Source organism: Megascapheus bottae, chromosome 3 (assembly GCF_031878675.1).
Source record: "Megascapheus bottae isolate mThoBot1 chromosome 3, mThoBot2.hap1, whole genome shotgun sequence".
Classification (NCBI taxonomy): Eukaryota; Metazoa; Chordata; class Mammalia; order Rodentia; family Geomyidae; genus Megascapheus; species Megascapheus bottae.
This window is the reverse complement of record NC_143511.1, coordinates 31,425,103-31,446,455: the sequence shown is the minus strand read 5'-3', so window position 1 is coordinate 31,446,455 and position 21,353 is coordinate 31,425,103. Positions and strand designations below refer to the sequence as shown.

Here is a 21,353-nt window from a genome sequence, read left to right as displayed (position 1 = left end):
ACTGTCATTTTAAAATACCAGTTAATTAGCCAGGCACTGGTGGCTCACACATGTAATCCTAGCTACTCAGGAGATCTGAGGCTCACGGTTCAAAAGCAGCCTGTATAGGAAAATCCATGAGACTCTTATCTCTGATTAACCACCAGTTAAAACTGGAAGTGGTGCTGTGGCTCAGAGGGGTAGCGCGCTATCCTTGAGCAAAAGAGCTCAGGAACAGCATCTAGGCCCTGAGCTCAAGTTCTATGACTGATGCTCTCCCTCCATATACATGTGTGTATATGTATGTGTGTATGTGTCTGTATATATGCACGTATATGTGTATATGTATATATACACACACACATGTATATGCACATGCACTTCTACTTGGGATGCTCTTGGAGTAAATAGTTCAGAAAAGATTGAGTCTTTCCTTGGTAATTTGACATATTTCTAACACTAGTAATTTTACATATTTGTCTTTGTCTTGTGCTATTATTCATATGTTCAATTCATATGGAAAAGCCTTAATTTTTATTTTTCCTGATTTCAAAATTCTAATTAGCAATTTGAAATTAAAATATTTTTACATGCTTGTTCAATATTTGATCTTTTGTTTTTTAGCCTTTATCATTCCACTTATATAAAATAAAATGTTCAGATTCAGCAAATCTATCTGTATAGAGTAAATTAGTGGATGCCTAAGACTGAGAAGTGGGTAATAATGGCTTTTAGGAAAAGAGTTTGTTAGCAGTGATAAAAATGTTTTAAACTTAGGATATAGTTCTATGAATGTACTGAAAATCATGGCTTCACACAACTGAGTGTGTGTGTGTGTCCATGCGCGTGCATTTAGGGCCTCACTTTCTCATTTGGCTTTTTTCTTTTAAAATGTATTGTTGTAAAGGTGATGTATAGAGGGGTTACAGTAACCCAAGTCATTTCTTTTTGAACAGTGTCACCCCCCCCTTGCACCACAGGTTCCATAATTCATTTTCAACATAGTATCTTGTTAGTATTACTGCTGTATTTGTTTACCCTTTGTCCACCATTTCTGGTGGCTGGTTGGAGACAAGAGTCTCATGAGCCGATATACAAAGAGCCGGTCTGGTGGGTGGCTCATGCCTGTCATCCTAGCTACTCAGAAGGCTGAGATCTGAGGATCAAGGTTCAAAGCCAGCCTAGGCACAAAAGGACCTGAGACTCTTATCTCTAATTAACCTCTAGAAAATGGGAAGTAGGGTTTGGCTCAAGGATAGGGTGGTAGCCTGGAGCTTAAGAGCTCAGGGACAGCGCCCAGGTCTACATCAAGCCCCATGACCCACACACACAAAAAAGTCTTATGCTGGAAAGCAGTGTGGAGGTTTCTTAAAGAATTGAAAATTGACCTTCCCTACGATCCCGCCACACCACTTCTGGGCATCTACCCTGAACTTCATAGCCCAAGATATGATAAGGACACCTGCTCAGCTATGTTCATCTCTGCACTATTCACAATAGCCAGGCGATGGAAACAATCCAGATGCTCTACTGCAGATGAATGGATACAGAAAATGTGGAATGTACAATGGAATTCTGCATAGCCAACAGACAAGATAAAATAATGGCATTCACGGGGAAGTAGATGAATCTAGAGCGAATCATGTTGAGTGAGACAAGTCAAGACCTAAGGATCAAAAGGCTCATGGTATCCTTAATATGTGGCTATTAGATCCAAACAGTACAAGAGTGAGGACTCAATAACTGCATACCCAATGCTATGGACATGGTAATGGAAATATAAACATAACTATATAGACATAAAAGTCTATGACTCTATAGACATAATGTTTTATTTCATAAATTTACGTTTCTATGACATACAAACCCTTAGCCTAATTGTGATTAAGTTCTAAAAACTAAGTGCTAGTGATTGTATATAGAGAGTCCCTTCTTGAACACTTGTTTGTTAAACTTGTCATTTTAGAATATAATGTAAAAATCAATGTTAATAAATTCTTTAATAAAAAAAAATAAGGGGGGGGGCGGGAGTTTGGCCTAGTGGTTAAAGTGCTTGCCTAGCATGCACAAAGACCCGAGTTCGATTCCTTGGTACCACATACATACAAAAAAGCCGGAGGTGGTGTTGAGGCTCAAGTGGTAGAGCTCTAGCCTTGAGAAAGTCCAAGGACAGTGCTCAAGCCCTGAGCTCATGCCCAGGACTGGCAAAAAAAAAAAAAAAAAGTAACATAAAAAAAAAATAATAAGGGGCTGGGAGTTTGACCTAGTGGTAGAGTGCTTGCCTAGCATGCATGAAGACCTGGGTTCGATTCCTCGGTACCCATACATAGAAAAAGGCCAGTAGTGGTGCTATGGCTTAAGTGGTAGAGTGCTGGCCTTGAGAAAACCCAAGGACAGTGCTCAGGCCCTAAGCCCAAGCCCAGGACTGGCAAAAAAACCCCCCAAAACGAGAATCCAAACACACACACACACACACACACACACACACACACACACACACACACACACACACACACGTCTCATGGAATTTCCCAAGCCCAGGACTGGCAAAAAAAAAAAAACAAAAACAAATAGAAAAAGGCCAGTAGTGGTGCTGTGGCTTAAGTGGTAGAGTGCTGGCCTTGAGAAAACCCAAGGACAGTGCTCAGGCCCTAAGCCCAAGCCCAGGACTGGCAAAAAAAAAAAATGCCCAGGACTGGCAAAAAAAAACACAAAAACCAGAATCCAAACACACACACACACACGCACACTCACACACACGTCTCATGGAATTTCGTGCCCCTGCTGTCATTGAACTGCTATCCTGGAATCTCAGCCTTATTAGCTAGTTTTACAGGTGTGAGCCACAAAATGCCTGGCTGATATGAGATGTTTTTCTGTATACTCCTTGTTATTTAAGGAAGTTCTAAAAACCTGTCTTTTGTTTGTTTTTTGCAGGCCATGCTTCTGGCCTTACTGTTTATCTTTACCATCAGCATTTGTTGGTAGAAAAGCTGTAAGTTGTTCACTAAGTAAATTAGACAGCTATAATAATGTCTGTATTACATACTCTTGAGCTCTTTTGGGAATAAGGAGTTGACATTCTAAAAGTCATCTAAAAGTTATTTTTACAAATGGGAGAGAGAAAGGAAAGGAAAAAAGAGAGAAATAGGGGCCGGGAGTTTGGCCTAGTGGTAAAGTGCTTGCCTAGCATGCTGGAAGACCTGGGTTTGATTCTTCGGTACCACCTACATAGAAAAAAAAAGCCAGAGTGGTGCTGAGGCTCAAGTGGTAGAGCTCTACCCTTGAGAAAGTCCAAGGACAGTGCCCATGCCCTGAGCTCAAGCCTAGGGCTGGCAAAAGAGAGAGAGACAGAGACCTATAAGAATTGGGCCAGGCCTGAGGTTCACACCTATAATTCCAGAATCATGATTTTAGGCCAACCAGAATAAAAAAGTAGTGTAGGAGACTATGATTAGAAGCATTTCCCAAACATTATTAAGAGCTGCAGATGAGGCCAGGAGTGTGGCCTAGTGGTAGAGTGCTTACCTAGCACCCACAAGGCCCTGGGTTCAATTCCGTGGTACCATATACATAGAAAAGGCCAGAAATGCTGCTGTGGCTCAAGTGGTAGAGCACTAGTCTTGAGAAAGCCCCAGGACAGTGCTCAGGTCCTGAGTTCAAGCTCTGGTACTGAGGAAAAAACAAGCAAACCTGTAGATGATCCTTATCTACAGAATGATACTGCCAGTATGGTAAAAGGGGTGTGCTATTGAACTAGAATTTCTGATAACTTTATAGTAGTTGTGTTGAAGTTCAGTGATGAGAATTTCATGCATCTGGATCTCTTTCATTTCTCCAGAGAAACAAAGTAGAAGGAAGGAAAGGGATAGAGACGAAGGGAGGACTCATAGGAAGGAACTAGCTCACATTGTAGGGTTAGTAAGTCTGGAATCTAGAGGGCAGAACAGCAGAAAGAGCTGGTATGGCAGCATTCTTCATGCCTAAGACTGCAACAGTAGTAGTGTGCAAGTTTAAATAATAAATCTATCTTAAAAATACTGTCACAGTCTCCTCTACACTGCACATGACCATATACTTGGGTACTGTGATAAAGCCAAGTTGACACATCAAGTATAAGTGTACTGATGAACCTGTTGCATTTGTAGAAATACAGTAGAATGACAGGATGTAAACTACAGGCAGTACATATGATGGACTCCTTTCCTCCATATACTGGGAATCCTTACTTGGTCCTTGCTCTTGGTGTTTTTTTGGGGGATTGTATATAGCTTTTGTATTGTGAACAGTATCGAATTTGCACTTCTTTCTTTCTTACGTGAAGTCATGTACTTAAGTTTCAAGCTTTGTAAGGGAGTCACACTCCTTATTTTATTTTGAGAATTTTTTTCTTGCATTTTGAGAGGAAAATGGAAATCTGTAGTTAGAATAGATGTCAGTTACTCACTGTGATTGACCTTAGATGATAGGGTCTGCTCAGATAAGTAAGTAGAGCTTATCTATTTTGAAAAAACTTGCAGATGAACCTTGCTGAGAAAAAGGTAGGTCATGTAAACAAAAGCTGTACATATATCTGATACCATTTTACTACCATATGCCCAAATGCCTGTTATAAAAAGGTAAAATGAAGCAAAACCCTATCCTAAATATAGTTCTTAGAGAACTATACACACATACTTTGTGGTGGCCTAAAAGGCTGTATGTACCACTGCAATGATTTCATAGTCTCCTGTTGCTGTGTGAGAGTCTTCATGGGAAACTGCGGTATGTTCTGTGGGCAATTCCTCCAGGAAGTGAGGCAGCATCTTAGCACGAGGTCTCTTGGTGGCTGTTGCCGTATTTGCTTTTCCACATGTGATACATGTAGGAACTATGTGTTAATTGTCTGCATTATAATTGGTAAGGTTCCTTTCCTGATCAACAGTAGGTTGCTAGTATAGTTAAATGTCCAAAATTTTCAGGTGCCAGGGGCTCATATCTATAATTCTAGCTACTCAAAAGGCTGAGTATGATATGAAGATTGCGGTCTGAAGCCAGCCCAGGCAGGAAAGTCCCCGAGACTCTTCAATAAACTACTCAGCAAAAGCCAGAAGTGGTACTGTGGCTCAACTGGTAGAGGGACAGCAGCCAGGCCCAGAGTTCAAGTCCCAGCACTGCCCACCCTCCTCCCCCCGAAAAAAAAAAGTGTCTTAAGATTTTATATGTAGCCCAATCTGGCCTCATACTTACAGTTCTCCTTCTTCTGCCTTCTAAATTCTGAGTTACAGGAGTGAACCATCATGCTGTGCCAAGAGGGGATTTTTGACTGAGCCTTAGGGTTAGGCCTTCTTCAAGAGTCAGCTGTTTCTTTTTTAGTGTCTTGTCCCCAACAGTCTGTCTTGTCTACAGTTTAAGTACATCTACTCCTCCTGCCTGTCTTATGCTGAACCATCTCCCAAGTCCATAGAGGACAGCTTCATCAGGCAATGTTTAAAAGAGGAGCGGCCTTTTGCATTCTCATATTTATGAGACTATTTATGCTCCATCCTTGAAGGGCAGCACACAATTCTTACTGAATAAATCCTGGAGAGCCTTAAGCGTCCATCCCCCTTGTATTCTAGCATAAAGTGCTGCTGTCAAAACCCAGTGTTCTTTACCTTATGCATGATCTCATCCTCTTGCCTGGGTGCTCAAAATGTATTATTTTCAGTAAAATCTATTGATTAGGAGATATTTTCGTATCAGCTATTCTCTGTGTGATTTCCCAGAGGGGTATATTTGTTCAAGTGCTTAATTTTAGGAACGTTCTCTAGAAATACATTTTTAGTATGCTTCTAGATATTGGTTTAGGTTGTAGTACTTCTGCAGATGTTTTATAGATGTTTCTGTCACCATAATCGTGTTTGCCTCATCTGTCTTGTTTCAACTCTATCCATTTCCCTTGTAAATTCCTGTGGTTTCATTTCCATTGTACATCCCTTTAATTTAGTCTTTATGTCTCAAACACTTTTTTCCAAATCACTGGATTCTTTACTCCTTGTCTAACTTTCCTTATGTTGGAGCTAGGTGTTGCATTGTCCCCTTCCAGAGAGAGAGGGGGGAGGGAGTTGTTTATATTTGTATGTAATGTCTGTTTAAACGGAACCATTGAATTGAGAGAGGGATGACTGTGAAGGAAATTTATTATGTTGAATTGACTCCTGTAGTATACAGTAAGAGAAAGCCTATGGTCTGTGATCTGTGTGCTAGAGGCTCAGGTAAGCTGATGGTGTAATTCAGTCTGACTGCCAAGGCTGACAACCAGGGGAGCTGGTGGAAGCAAAACATTTTATTCACTTGGTTCTAGACAAAGCCTCACCCATGAGTGTTACTCAGATCTCTAGATGCAGGAATGTGGTCTATAGGAGGATTTTCGTGTTTTATTTTTCCTTGAGACTGGGTCTCAACAGGCTGATCTAAAACTCCCAGTTTTCTTGGCTTAGCTTCCTGAGTGTTGGCGTTCCAGGTATTACGCACCTAGCTTGCTAACAGGAGCTTGTACCTGCCTTAGGGTTGTCTGTCATGAGAGCATACCAGCCTGTGCTAGCATTGGATCTAAGTCTGCATACTTGTGTGATAACACCTTGTGTGTGTGTGTGTGTGTGTGTGTGAATACAGAAAACATCGGAGCAGTGTGGGGCCCAGCAAGCCTGTGTCCCAGCCCCGGCGGAACATCGTAGGCTGCAGGATCCAACATGGGTGGAGAGAGGGCAACGGCCCCGTCACCCAGTGGAAGGGAACTGTCCTGGACCAGGTGCCCGTGAATCCTTCTTTGTATCTTATCAAGTATGATGGATTTGACTGTGTTTATGGACTAGAGCTTAATAAAGACGAAAGAGTTTCTGCACTTGAAGTCCTCCCTGACAGAGTCGGTAAGTTGTTTTGGTGGGGTTTTTGGTTTTTGGTTTATAACTGTGCATTATTGTTTTGAAAGTGATCACTGAAATGAATGCTTTTGGATTATTCTCTGACATTGTTGCTATTTTTACTTCTGTTTGACTTAAGCACCCCTGATGAGTATTTAAATCAGTCATCTGAAACCACAAATGAATTATAATGTCCAAAGAATTTGAAGATTATAAGTTTGTATAACATTCACTAAGAGGCTCACAATCTAATGATTTTGCTCATGATTATCTGGATTCTGGTAGATGACATTCTCTTATCAATCCTATGATGTCATCATGAACAGTAGCTAAAGGTAATCTTACAGGTTGACATTTTTTTTTTCTTTTGCTGGTTGTGAGGCTTGAACTCTTAAGCCTGGGCTCTATCCTTGAACTCTACAGTTCTAGGCTAACACTTTACCACTTCAAGTCATAGCGCTACTTCATGTTTTCTTTTGGCCAGTCCTGGGGACTAAAGTCAGGGCCTGAGCACTGTCCTTGGGTTTTCCTCAAGGCTAGTTCTCTACCACTTGAGCCTCAGCACCACTTCCAGCTTTTTTCTATGTATGTGGTACCAAGGAATCGAACCTGGGTCTTCATGCTTGCTAGGCAAACACTCGACCACTAGGCCAAACTCCCAGCCTACTTCCTGTCTTCTGATGGTTAATTGGAGATAAGAGTCTCGAGGACTTTTGTGCTAGGCTGGCTTTGAACTATAGTTCTCAGATAGTTACAGGCCTGAGCCACTGGCGCCCAGCAGGTTGACTTTTAAATCTTTGTGTGCATCTTTCACTTTATGCGACATGTATGACTATTGTACTTAGAATAATATGTAAGCACCTAAGAACATCATTATCCATTTCTGGATTTGTTTGAATAGTGTTGCAATGAACTGCTCTTTTATGACATATGATATCAATTTTCCTTGCAAAAATTCTTAAATAGAATTGCTCATTTGATTTATTTATTTATTTTGCCAGTCCTGGGCACTGTCCTTGGACTTTCTCAAGGCTAGAGAGAGCTCTACCACTTGAGCCTCAGCACCACTTCCAGCTTTTTTTCCCCCTATGTATGTGGTACCAAGGAATCGAACCTGGGTTTTTGTGCATGCTAGGCAAGCACTCTACCACTAGGCCAAACTCCTGGCCCCTGCTCATTTTATTTTATTTTTTTTTCATATATTTTTATTGTAATTAATAGAAGGGTTACATGATATTTGCCAGATAGATGGTGCATTAATTCCCATACATTGCTCATTTTATTTTTAAGGAGTGTGTATATACCCAAATTAATGTTATTTTTCTTAAGGGTATTTATTTTATTTTTTTGTTGATCATGGGGCTCAAACTATGGGCCTGGACTCTTTCTTTGAGCTCTTCAGCTCCAGGCTACCACCCTACCCCTGGGCCTAGGCATTGTCCCTGAGCTCTTCAGCTCAGTGCTACTCCTTGAGCCTACTCCTTGACCCTACTCCTTGAGCCGCACAACCATACTTCCCATTTTCTAGAGATTAATTGGAGATAAGAGTCTCGTTCTTTAGTTCCCAGGCTGACTTTGAACCACATCCTCAGCTCTCAGCATCCTGAGTAGCTAGGATTACAGGCGTGAGGCACTGCACTTTAGCAAGGGTGTTTATTTTAAATGTGGTGCTCTTGTTCTTAAGATGCCGAGTTATACTTTTTAAAATTGTCTCATTCAGGTTTGTTTTATTAAATAAATAAAACTTCAGTAGATCTAGAGTGTTAGGATCAAATTGCAAAGGAAGAACCTAATCCCTCTTTTTAAAATTTATTTTGTTCATAATCTGCTGTTGTGTTCTTAGTGCAAGTTTCCCCCAATAAGCTAATAAATCTTCACTACAGCAGCACATCCTTACTCTATCGCTCAGGTATGCATCCTGTATTTCTTCTTGGTCTTGACATCAGTCCATTTCCCATATTTGAAACTTGTTAACATATTCAAAAATCTTGTCTGCAGAACTTAAAGAATATTATTCAAAAATTTATATTAAGTAATTTATGCTGAATAATTATCATGCAATGTTTTACACCGAATTTTAGTGTATACCAATTCTTGGTTAAGACTACTAAGTCACTTGATCATGGCCAGATTTTGCTCTTTGACTAGTGGTGAGCTGTCTTTTCGTAATTATGAGACAAAAAAAAGACAGGTATCTCTGGTAGTTGCATCAAGGGTTATTTTGTAGCACTGCTTGTAGCTCCAGGCTATTACAGATCAGCTGTGTACCATGTGCCTTATTCAGAGAATAGTCATTTGCTCTTAATTTTAAAATTACTATTCACTGTGAGACCTGAATCTAAAATTTTTTGCCCTTCGTATTCTAGATAGAAAGAAAACGAGATTGTACATTGGACTATATTTACAATTGTGTCTTCCTCTATTTAAAACTGGTAAAAAAAAAAAAAAATCAGCTGAAAGGCATATAGTAAGTGACAGGACGGTGGCTCCCACTGCAGTGACTGCTCTGTCACTGCGGGCCTTAGTCCCAGGGAATCCCAGGAGCCAGTTCAAATGTTTATAAGTTTACATTGTTTTCATAATGTTGAGATGGATCTACCCTCTTTACTTCTTGCTTTTGTAGATGCAGTGAAGCTTCCCACTACCCATTTGCAAACATTTAGCAAAACCTGATGCCAACGAAGCATATGTTGGGAAAAGACATCCTAAGGGCAAGGGCAATGCTGACAGTTATTTTACATTAAACATTAAACCTTTCCCTTCTTCCCTTTCCCATCTGAGGGTTCTAAAAAGAGGCTCTACTACTTGAACTGTGTTTCTACCTCTTTCCACTTTTGTTTTTAAATAGGATCTTGCTTTTTTTTTTTTTGGTCAGTCTTGGGCCTTGAACTTGGGGCCTTGGGCTTTCTCAGTGCTAGAGCTCTACCACTTTAGCCACAGCATCACTTCTGGCTTTTTCTATGTATGTGGTACTGAGGAATAGAACCCTTGTCTGTGTGCATGCTAGGCAAGCACTCTTACCACTAGGCCAAACTCCCGGTCCTGGGATCTTGCTTTTAATATGTATGGCCTTAGACTCATTTTCCTGTTTACGCTTCCCACACAGTTGGGATAACAAGTGTGTGTCACTGTGCCTCACTTTTTTTATTGGTTGAAAAGAGGGCTCACAAGCATTTTGCTTAGGCTGGCCATGAACTGCGATCTTTCTTAATCACCTTCCTCAGCCGCTCCCCTGGAGATATAGGCATGTGCCATCATGCCTAGCATACTTTAGCGATTTGAAAATAAGTATACAGTTTGAGGACATTATTATGCTGAGTTGTAAAATACATCTTCAGAACTTCAGCATCCTGCAATTCTGAGACACTGTTGCCATTGAACAACTCCCCCTTCTCTCTCCTTCCTCAGCCTCTGGCACTCACTGTTCTCCTTTCTGTCTCTGAATTTGGCTACTATGAGTACCTTATAAATGGTATCATACAGGAGTTCTGCAACTAGCTTATTCCATTGAAAATAATATAGTTAGGGTTCATCCATGTAGGCACATGTGAGAGGATTTTTTTTTTTTTTTGTCAGTCCTGGGGCTTGAACTCAGGGCCTGGGCACTGTCCTTGGACACTTTTTCTCAAAGCTAATGCCCTGCTACTTGAGCCACAGCACCACTTCCAGCTTTTTCTGAGTATGTGGTACTGATGATTCAAACACAGGGCTTCGTGCATGCTAGGCGAGTACTCTACCACTAGGCTATACCCCTACTTCCTTCCTTTTAAAGGCTGAAAATAATATTTGAATATATGAATATATATATATATATACACACACACCACATTTTGTTTATTCATTCACCCACTGGTGGGCTGCTTCTTTCTAGTTAGTAAAATATTGCAATGTAAATTTAGGAATAGTGTTACTATGAGCATAAATGTACAAATAGGTTTGAAATCCTTTTAATTGAGTATCTGCTCAGAGATAGGATTGCCTGGTCATCCAGTCAGTATATAACTTGGCTTTTATAAATGGAACTGCCACACTGTTTGCCATTTTATAATTCCATCAGTGTACACGAGGGTTCCATTTGTTATTCTTAAGTATTAGTTTTTTTTCTGGCCATGCTAATAGGTGTGAGGTGGTATACAGTTCATTGTGGTTTTGCTTTGCAGTTAATATTGAGCTTCTTCTTAATTTGATTGTTAGGCATTTGCTGTGTTTAGAGAAATGTCTTTTGAAGGTCTTCAAGGACTTAAAATCAGGTTTCTTGTTATTGCTGAGTTACTGGAATTCTTTGTATATTCTGAAGACAGGTATGTTTTCTTTACTGTAACAGCACAAGTTCATTGGAAATTGTTCAGATTCTATGTTGCAACTTTTTTTTTTTTTTTTTTGTGCCAGTCCTGAGGCTTGAACTTAGGGCCTGGGTGCTGTCCTTGGGCTTTCTCAAGGCCAGTGATCTTCCCCTTGAGCCATGGCTTTTTCTGTGCATGTAGTATTGAGGAATTGAACCTAGGACTTTGTGCATGCTAGGCAAGCGCTCTACCTCTAGGCCACACTCCCAGCCCCTATGTTGCAACTTTTAGGGGAGTAAACTATTATTATTGACTTTTGAAGAAGAATACCTAGAATTATCTTAACCATTTAGAATATTTTCAACATCATTATCTTTGTGAGGCTGGATTTTATACACCAGCTTAAAGAATAGATCATAACAGGCTGATAGAATCAGGCTTCTTTTTTTTTTTTTTTTTTTTTTTTTTTTTGCCAGTCCTGGGCTTGAGCTCAGGGCCTGAGCGCTGTCCTTGGACTTTCTCAAGGCTAGAGCTCTACCACTTGAGCCTCAGCACCATTTCCGGCTTTTGTCTATGTATGTGGTACCAAGGAATCGAACCCGGGTCTTCGTGCATGCTAGGCAAGCACTTTAACCACTAGGCCAAACTCCCGGCCCCTTCTTTTTTTTTTTTTGGATGTTAAAATAGTTATTTTCAGTTAAAACTTATTGTGTGTTTTATTTTGTTTTGTTTTTGTGGATCATGGGGCTTTGAACTCAGCCTGGGCGCTGTCTTCATCTGAAGGTTACCGCCCTGGGCCTGGGCCTGGGTGCTGTCCCTGAACTCTTAAGCTGAAGGCTACTGTCCTACCCTTGAGCCAAGCCCCACTTCTCATTTTCTAGAGGTTAATTGGAGATGAGTCTCAGGTCCTTTTGTGCCGGGCTGGCTTTGAACCTTGATCTTCAGAACTCAGCCTCCTGAGTAGCTAGGATTACAGATGTGAGCCACCTCATCGGGCTTGTTATAGGTATTTTATGTAATTTTTTGTTTAATAGTGTACAGTCCATGCTTTTCAGACTCTCGGTAATGTTTAAGAATGTAAAGGAGTCCTGAAATCTGCTAATATAAAGTCATGTTTTAGTGTCATACAGGGGAATTCCATGTTGTCTCTGAGTGTTACTACAAAGTAAGCATAGACCATTTTACTCAGTTGATGGACTCTCAACTGAAGAGAGTACATTTGTCAAGAAAAGTCTTACTTTTGTTATTTTGATTTTATTTAACAAGAGTTTGATGCACCACTGAGAGAGGAAAATGGTTATTTAAAATGTGAGGCCTTGGCCATTCACTGGTAGCTCTTGCCTGTAATCGTAGCTACCCACGAGGCTGAGATCTGAGGATCATAGTTCAAAGCTAGCACAGGCAGGAAAGTCCATGAGACTCTTATCTCCAACAAACCACTCAAAAACTGGAGGTGGTGCTGTGCCTCAAAGTGGTAGAATGTTAGTCTTGAGCAAAAGAGCTTAGGGACAAGTGCCCTGGCCCTGAATTAAAACCCCAAGACTGGTCATTCCTCCCAGTAAAAATACAATAAAATGTGAGTACTGGAGAAACTAAATCAATAGTATTAGAAATAAAAATTGGAGTTGGTGAACTTTCACTAAAAAGATTTATAGAGTAGAGAGGATCTGTGGGCTAGAGGAAGGCCTCTGCTATGATGAGGTAGTTCACATACACAAAGCCTGCCATGGGGAATGTAACTGACAGCTGTGACCGTGTTGTGAGACTGGGCTGTTTCTACCTGAGTGGCCATGAAGAGTTCTCCAAAGGCAATAAATATGCTGAAGGAGCCAGCCCTGAAGCACTGCAGAAATGTAGCAGGCAGGGGCTGAGAGTTTGGTCTAGCGGCAGAGTGCTTACCAAACAAGCCCAAAGACTTAGGTTCAATACCTTGGTACCGCATACCTAAAAAGCTGAAAGTGGTGCTGTGGCTCAAGTGGTAGAACACTCGCTGAGGAAAGCCTAAGGACAGTGCTCAAGCCCCAAGACTGGAAGAAAAAGAAAGAAAGGAAGGAAGAAAGAAAGAAAGGTAGCTGGCAGAAATGGGTACCCTGCATAAGAGAGAGGAGGAACAGAGAGGGGCTAGTGGATGGTCAGCCAGGAGGAACATGGCAGAAACCTATAGGCAAAGGCAGGCTAGCCTGGGTCTGGTAGCCGAGGAGCATTTTAAATGACACAGTCTGCTACAACTATCATAGTAGTGACTCTTGTAGGCTAGCAGTCATCATGGACTCTCACAAGATGGTGGGAATAGATTGATAAGAAACAGTATTGATGAGAAGCCACCAGCTTCTATTTAAGCAGCAGTAATAACACTCCAGCAGGTTACTATTGATATGAAAGGAAGGGAAGCAAAATGGACTGTGTGCAGGCACTTTACAGTACTTTTTTAAGCTCTCCCTGTGATTCTTCATCTTATTCAGTAAAAGTTTGTCAACTTTCTTTTCTTTTCCTTAATACCCAGCAACGTCTCGAATCAGTGACGCACACTTGGCAGACACGATGATTGGCAAAGCAGTGGAGCATATGTTTGAGACAGAGGACGGCTCTAAAGATGAGTGGAGGGGGATGGTCTTAGCTCGGGCACCTGTCATGAACACATGGTTTTATATCACCTATGAGAAAGACCCTGTCTTGTACATGTACCAGCTCCTAGATGATTACAAAGAGGGCGACCTTCGCATCATGCCCGATACTAGTAAGTATAAATTGGCAGCTCTTCTCACTCAAGGGGTTAGTGTGTGTGGTAGGGAATGGGTCATCCTGGGCTTCAATTTGGGCCTGGGCACTGTCTCCTTGCCTTTTTTCTAAAGGCTAGCTCTCTACCACTTACACCACAGCTCCACATGCTGCTTTTTTGGTGTTTAATTGGAGGTGAGTCTCAAAGACTCTAGGATGGCTTCAGATTGTGATTTTCAGTTCTCAACCTCCTGAGTAGCTAGGATTATAGACATGAGCCAACAGTGCTGGCTTTGTTTTGTAGAGAGACTTAGTTTTGGACATGTATTTTGATCCGGTACAAACTTGAGCCATATGACTTTTTTGCCCTCTTGTCATGAAATTTAAATGAGAAAAGTTAATTACATTTGCTTGATTTCCTAGAGGGTTATTGAAAATTATTGACCATATATATATATATATATCCCTTTTTTTTTTTGTCAGTCATGAGGCTTGAACTCTGGGCCTGGGTGCTGTCACTGAACTCTTCAGCTCAAAGCTAGTGCTGTTCCACTTCTGGTTTCTGGTGGTTAATTAGAGATGAGTCTCACGGACTTTTCATGCCCGGGCTGGCTTTGAACCTTGATCCTCAGATCTCAGCCCCCTGAATAGCTAGGATTGCAGGCATGGGGCACTGGTGCCCGGCAATAATATTTATTTTTATTATTTGGCAATATATGAAGGTATGAGGAGTAAGTTTTAAAACATGGAAATATTAGCTCTCTGTGTTTATTTTTAGGATTGCTTCTTTTGTTTTGGCTCTTTTGCAACTCCAAAGGTATTTTGAAATTGTTAATTCCTATAAAGAAGTCTTCTGGGATTTTGATAATGTGTTTAATCTGTTTGTGGAATATTGCCATCTTGGGGCTATTAATAAATCTTAACAAGTCTTATGATCCATGAGCCTAGATGTTTTCCCTGTTGAGATCTTTGATTTTTTTATCAATATTTTGTAGTTTTTAGAGTGTATTACAGTTAAAAATTACTGGCTTATTTATTGGGGGGGAGTTCACTATTAACCTTTCCACCCATTTATAATATATTCCAAGTAATCTTGCCTCCTCAGGTCACTCTCACTTCCATCATCCCTATCTCCTCATAACAATCACAACAGGTTTCATTGTTCTTTATTTCATAGCTGCAAATAATCTATTTTGACCAAGTTTAACTCGCTTCCTTTACCCTCTTTCTTAGCTTAGTTCCCTCTTGCTAGCTCCCTGCCCAAAGCAGACCCTGTTTTTCTTTCACCATGCCTTTCTTTTGCTAAGCTTGTTCCTGACTATTTTCTTTTATGCTTATTGTGAATAGAATGTTTTGTTATGAAACAGGACTGAAACTAGGTACCTGATGTTTTCCTCATTAACCGATGCTCTGTCAACTAACCATACCTCCAACCCCCTGGAACTGTTCCCCCTGGAACAACTGTCTGTTGTTGTTGTATCTGCTGTACTTTACTTTGTGTTTTGAGACAGGATTTCATTATGTAGCCCAGGTTGACAGCAAATTCAGTCTTTTAGCCTTACCCTCCCAGGCATTGAGATTACTGGCATGTGCTACCAAGCCTGGCTAAACTTGTTCTTTTTAGAATTAATCCAGACCCTTTCCTCACACACCTAAATCCTTGGTCTTGAACAAATGGTGACTGACATGCATGCCGTATGTTAGAAGTATGGCAGTAATCTGTTCTTTTTTTTTTTTTTTAAGGTTCTTCCTAAAGCAGTGAACTGACTAATAAGCTCATCTGGTCTTGAGTTTCTAATACGATTTGTTTTTCCAGTTTGTTTATGTTTACATTTGTTAAAGAGATAATAATGGAAATTAGTTATACACTAAGCAGTTTAATTACCTAAGATAATTTCTTTAACCTGTATGAAGTTCATTTTTAACTTTTCTTTTGGGGTGGGGAAGTGGATGTTAGTCCTGGGGCTTGAACTCAAGAACTGGGTGTTAGCCCTGAGCTTTTTTGCTTAAGGCTGGTGCTCTACCACTTGAGCCTTGGGACCTACATGCTATCTCTTAGCTGTTTTGCTGAGGCATTGCTTTTCTTTTTCCAAACATCTGTTTTTAGGAGTACAATTTTATTAGAAACCATGGTGCCTGATAGGTGAATTGTTCAGTCCCAGCTCTATTGCTGATAGAGTAAGTCTGAGTAGGAGTTCTGTCAGGTTTATGAATTACACCCAAACTCCAAAGCTCTAGAAATGGGTGATGACGCTTGAGGGAAGAGAATTTTGGAAGAAAATAATTCAGCTTAGATTTTCATTTCCTTAGCCAGTTGTGGTAGCTTACTCACGCCTGTAATCCTAGCTACTCAGGATGTCGAGATCTTAGGATCTCGGTTCAAAGCCACCGGGGGCACTAAAGTCCAAAGTCCATGAGACTCTATCTCCAGCTAACCACCAGGAAACAGGAAATAGTGCTGTGGTTCAAGGGGTAGGGTGGTAGCCTTGAGCTGAAGAGCTCAGGAACAGCGCCCAGGCCCAGAGTTCAAGCCCCACAACCAACCAAAAAAAGAAAAAGAAAACAAAAAGATTTTTATTTCCTTGTTTAAAAGAACTGATTGTGTACAGGTATTTAATTTATACTGCATGTGAGTATTTCTACCATAGATCAGAAAGGTAGTATTTGGATAGTCATTCAGAGAAGGAACTTATCAACTGTTGTTTATATAAATACATTATGTGGTCCAAACTGAGATACTTGGAGGACTATCCTGCCTCACTGCTAATTACGCCGGGATAGCAGTCTATCTAATACTGCTTGAGACATCTGGTCTCCCTACCTGAATACCATTAACTCCTGTAAGGAAAATTGTCTTGAATTAGTGAGGATGCATGGAGGGTTTCTCAAAATAGACTTACCCTCCTCCCACCATTTCCCTACCCACCCTTCTACTTTGTTTTTTGCTTTTGTTAGTAATGGTTTGCTGTCAATCCGTACGTTCTCTTAGAGAGCCATGGGGCCCTGTCCAGTGTCTGGGTCATAGAGAGGCTGCTCTATGGGGGCCTGGGCTGTAGTACAGTTGGCCCTGACTTGTAAGGCATGGGAAGCTCCTTTCTTTCTCTCTCTTTTTTTGCAACTTGGTTAGGAAAATGATGTGGTAAGCAATGAATTTGAGGGAAAAGGAACTTGTAAGAGTTTTCAGAGTAAAACCAATGAATCCCAAGTATTTAAGTGTTATATTCCCAGTAAATCCTGTAGGAAATTGTCTGCTCTAACATTCTTTTTCAGACTCATTCATACTTATTTTTAGGTTTTATCTATAATTTATCATGAGTCAAAGTAATTTTGGCTACAGTTTTTTTTTTTTAAACTGTTCATTTATCTGGGTTTGGCAAACAGTTTTGTTTTATTGGAACACAGTGCACTCGTGTCTGTTCTTGATGGCATTAACAGAGTTCATTGGCTGGGGCACATGCCCTCAGGCCTACATGAAGGCCTAGGTTGAATTCCTCAGTACCATATACACAGAAAAAACTGGAAGTGATGCTGTGGCTGCAGTGGTAGAGGGCTAGCTTGAAAAAGTTCAAGGACAGTGTCCAGGCCCTGAGTTCAGGCCCCAGGAATGTCCAAAAAATAAAACATGTTTTGGTGTATATTTAAAAAATTGATACTTTCTTTTTCCTTTTCCTCTGAAAAACAGATGATTCTCCTCCAGCAGAAAGAGAACCAGGAGAAGTTGTGGACAGCCTGGTGGGCAAACAAGTGGAATATGCCAAAGAAGATGGCTCCAAAAGGACTGGCATGGTCATTCACCAAGTAGAAGCCAAACCATCCGTCTATTTCATCAAGTTTGATGATGATTTCCATATTTATGTCTACGATTTGGTGAAAACATCCTAGATGTCATCACGAACTTTGCCACATTTGTGGAACTATTAAGTGTATAATTTGTAGACATAAAGACTTGATTGCTTTCCAGTTTAATGAAAGCTTAAAATGTCCCTGCGAACCCACAATCTCTGCCAGCAGAACTGGCTTTGTTCTGAGTAGTACAGATTGACGTGAACACAAAGCATCTTGTGTGAGGAGAACTCCTTCCTCTTGCAAGAAAGAAGTCTGTCTGTTGGGAGGGGAGTTTCCGGCAAGCTTGGTAAAAGTTAAGCTAATTATAATGGTCATTTAAATCTGCATAGATCTTAACCATTTTCTTTTCACTCTAACACTGTCTTACTCTGCTGCCACAATGCAAGCATAATTTGTTATTTTGTTATTGCCTTTTTTGAGAGCTGTGTATCTGTATCTACCTGTCTACCTGTGTCTGTGTGCCTATGTATATAATTATATATACACACACAGCGTACCCGGGCACACACACCACTGGCAGTCCTTTCCTCTTGGATTGGGATGTGGGTGATACAGTTTTCTCCAGTTTAACAGGAGCGCTTGACCCAAGTCAGTCATGATATGCCTGCTTTTTATTTAAAATTAAATCAGGGCCCAGGAAGCACATAGGGACATTTATGTTTTGAAAGTGAGAGGTTCAGAGCACCTTTTTGTCTAGATGCTTTCAGCCACAAGCCCAAATATGACTCAGTTGTGAATAGTTAATGACCCACATTAGAACTTGATAAGCTGGTGAGAAATCTGGATAAAAGACTGCCTTCAGTTCTAAGCTTTGTAAATGTTTTTGTTTACATTTTGATCATGTTATAAATGCTTTTTTAAGTAAAGCCCAGGTCCTTGGTCCATATGGTATAATGTAGATGTGTTTTGGATGGCACATTTGGTCCGTTATTTGTACAAATCAATAATCTAGATTTTAGCACATTGATTTAAAAGGCAACAGTACATCAGCGGTTTGTGTGTATATGGTTAAGTTCCTGGAAGACCAGTTTTTATATGAGAAATGCAAGTGTGAAGAATGGCATTGTTGCCTTTTAACAAGTTCTCTGGGACTTTTATTTTCTATTTCTGTTATTGCTGATACATGATTATGTTCAGAAGGTTTCTCTCCTTTCTCCCCTCCCTGGCTTCTCCCCACAAAGAATGGCTTCATCAATCTCTGACACCTTTTGTAACAATGTATGTTCTGTTCCAGGTGGGCTGTTAGTGTGGGTTTGTTTCCTTCCATGGCCCTTAGGGCTTTGCATGTCAATTATGAATCACTGTAGAAAAGTCCAGTCATCCAGGTTGGCTTGTGGGTGTACCAGCAGTTCTTCTCTGCCACAGATTCATTTCATAGTTTCTTCTTGCTAAGTGGTGTGAACCAGAAATCAAAATGCAAATATGGTAGGTCAGTCAGTTAACCAGGCAGCTAGTTTCACTCTTTGGAAGAACCCTATTGGTTTGACAACCTGGAGGAAGACAGTATGTGAAACCAATCTCTTGTGGAGATTGGATTGGAAGTCTTACCTGTGCTTTGAACAGGTTGTCTACCCAAGCGTGCATGCTGTCAGCCAAACATCAGAACTTTGGTTCTGAGGTCTGCATTGACTTCTGCTGGGGCTGTTCTCTGGACTTGAGATCATTCCACTGTTTGCTTGATTTCCATTCCAGACTTCACAAGAGTAAATGCCTTGTGCTGTTTAGATGATAGCACTCACAACGTGTACATACAGTTACCCTGTTCCCAGCACTTCATTGTGGACAGCCAAGGGCAAGCTTCTCAAAGCTGTGTGGGATCCTGGTCTCAGGTGCTTGCCATGTGTGTGTACAGGTGTCGTCCTGCAGATCTGCCATGTGTCCCCATGCATGTAAATCTCAAAGCTGAGCCTGGCCTCCAGAGCCCACACTGACATTGGTGGTACAACTTGAGGAATGTGTTCAGCATGCAGACAGTGCAGAACATGGTACAGTGACACTTCAGGTTGGAAAATAAAGTTCCTTTTGAAGTATCTTGAGGGTTGGGTCAGTTGAAATATTTGTAACATTATCTAAAGGCTTGCACTGTGATTTTTCTGCAAGCAGCTTTAATATACCCAGGATCTCCCAGTCTCTAGAGGAATGTAACAAGATTATAATGATGGTTTTAATCATTGTTTCACTTATTGCCTTTAGAGCCGAGGGAAGGGGGAGGAGTTTTGTTTTTTGTTTGTGTTTTTCCTTTTTTTTTTTTTCTCTCCCCATTTTTTCTTTCTTTTTGGTGGCTTTACACTACAGTGAATGGTTATCACTGTGACTTAAGTCACTCTGCTCTCGGCCCACTTATCCTGGGCTTCACTTTAGGCTCATGTTTCAGATCTGCATGCATTGCTTGCATTTTCCTGGTATCTGGATGTTGATTCCTTGGCCTAGGAATTTAACATTATTTCCAAAATTATCATTGGACTTGTGGCAACACAAGACATGAATCTATGTATAAAACTTATTGGGCTTTCTCATTTACCTGCTCTAGTATTGTATCGTGTGTGCGTGCGTGTGTGATGTCAGGCTGCCACGTTAAAAAAAATAACTTCAGAGAAGAACCTTGAAAGCAGACCATCCTTTTTGCATGCTCTATTCTAAGTAGAATGTTCAATGTAACTAACTAAAATTGCATGTTAAAGATATTTAGGTTTTGTTTTGTTTTCTTTGTTTTCTTTTTCTTTGCTTTCAGTTTCCTGTATATTTGCTTACTGTGCTGTTCTAGTGGTTGTAGGATAAAAATGCACTGGTGAAGCAGATGTAGTGCCAACCGAAGGTGATTTTCCAGTTGTAAATGTCATGCAGCATTTGAAGGGACTGTGTATTCTCTACAAAATCACAGTGACTTCTAAGCCAGATTTCATTTCTGTTGTTTTATGTGCCAAACCTCGAAGTGCATTGGGCTTGAATCTCTGAACACTGTTAGACCCATTAGAAGACTGTTTTTGATTGTCACACAAATTGTAGTGCCTGAAAACACTCAAAACTGATTGTCTTAAAATAACAAAACAAAAACAAAACAAAGTCCTCCAAAGACAAAACAGGAATAATTAGGATGAAACATTAAGGTCAAACTGTGGTTCCTTGGAAATGCTGCGCTTTGTACTCTCCATCATTAGTGCAGTTCGGATGAATGTGCATAGTTCAGAGGTCTTCGTGTTCACACTTTAAAACTAGCTAAATGACCTCATCTTTCAAGCTTGAATTTATTTTTAGTTTTAATTTTATTTTATACAGTGTGTAGACAATTCCCTGTTCTCTGCATTTAGAAGTATACACAGTATAAATCTGTCAATTCTGTAAGTAATTTTTATAATTATGATGTATCTCCATCCTTCCTTAAAAATTCAAAATAAACCCTTTATGTGCAACTTCTGACTGTAGATTTTGTACTCATGGGCAAAACTATGGTGTGTTCATTAACTCTGCCTTAGAAGGAAGTTTTTAAACCAAGTGACCACTTCAGCACCAGTGAATCTATCAGGCACAGGTGGAAGTTTTGTATGAATGATAACAGCTGAGAATAGCAATATTCTAGGTATCTTTGAATATTAAAGCTTTCAGTTTCACAGGAATTAGAAGTGTTTATTTATCCTAAGGCTTA

General features: G+C 40.5%; 1 protein-coding gene across 7 annotated transcripts in view; it reads left to right on the top strand.

Moving 5' to 3' along the window:
* Spin1 (spindlin 1) overlaps positions 1-21,120 on the top strand; it is a 74,077-nt gene extending 52,957 nt beyond the window's left edge. For 6 of the 7 annotated variants that reach the window (XM_090329780.1, XM_090329775.1, XM_090329774.1 and 3 more), the window contains 3 exons: positions 6,616-6,869; positions 13,650-13,883; positions 17,547-21,120. In XM_090329780.1, the coding sequence (XP_090185906.1) occupies positions 6,616-6,869; positions 13,650-13,883; positions 17,547-17,746 (688 nt within the window). In that variant the 3' untranslated portion in view covers positions 17,747-21,120. The remainder of the gene's footprint in view (positions 1-6,615; positions 6,870-13,649; positions 13,884-17,546) is intronic. The other variant, XM_090329781.1, reaches the window with a different exon arrangement.
* Positions 21,121-21,353: the final 233 nt, after the last annotated feature.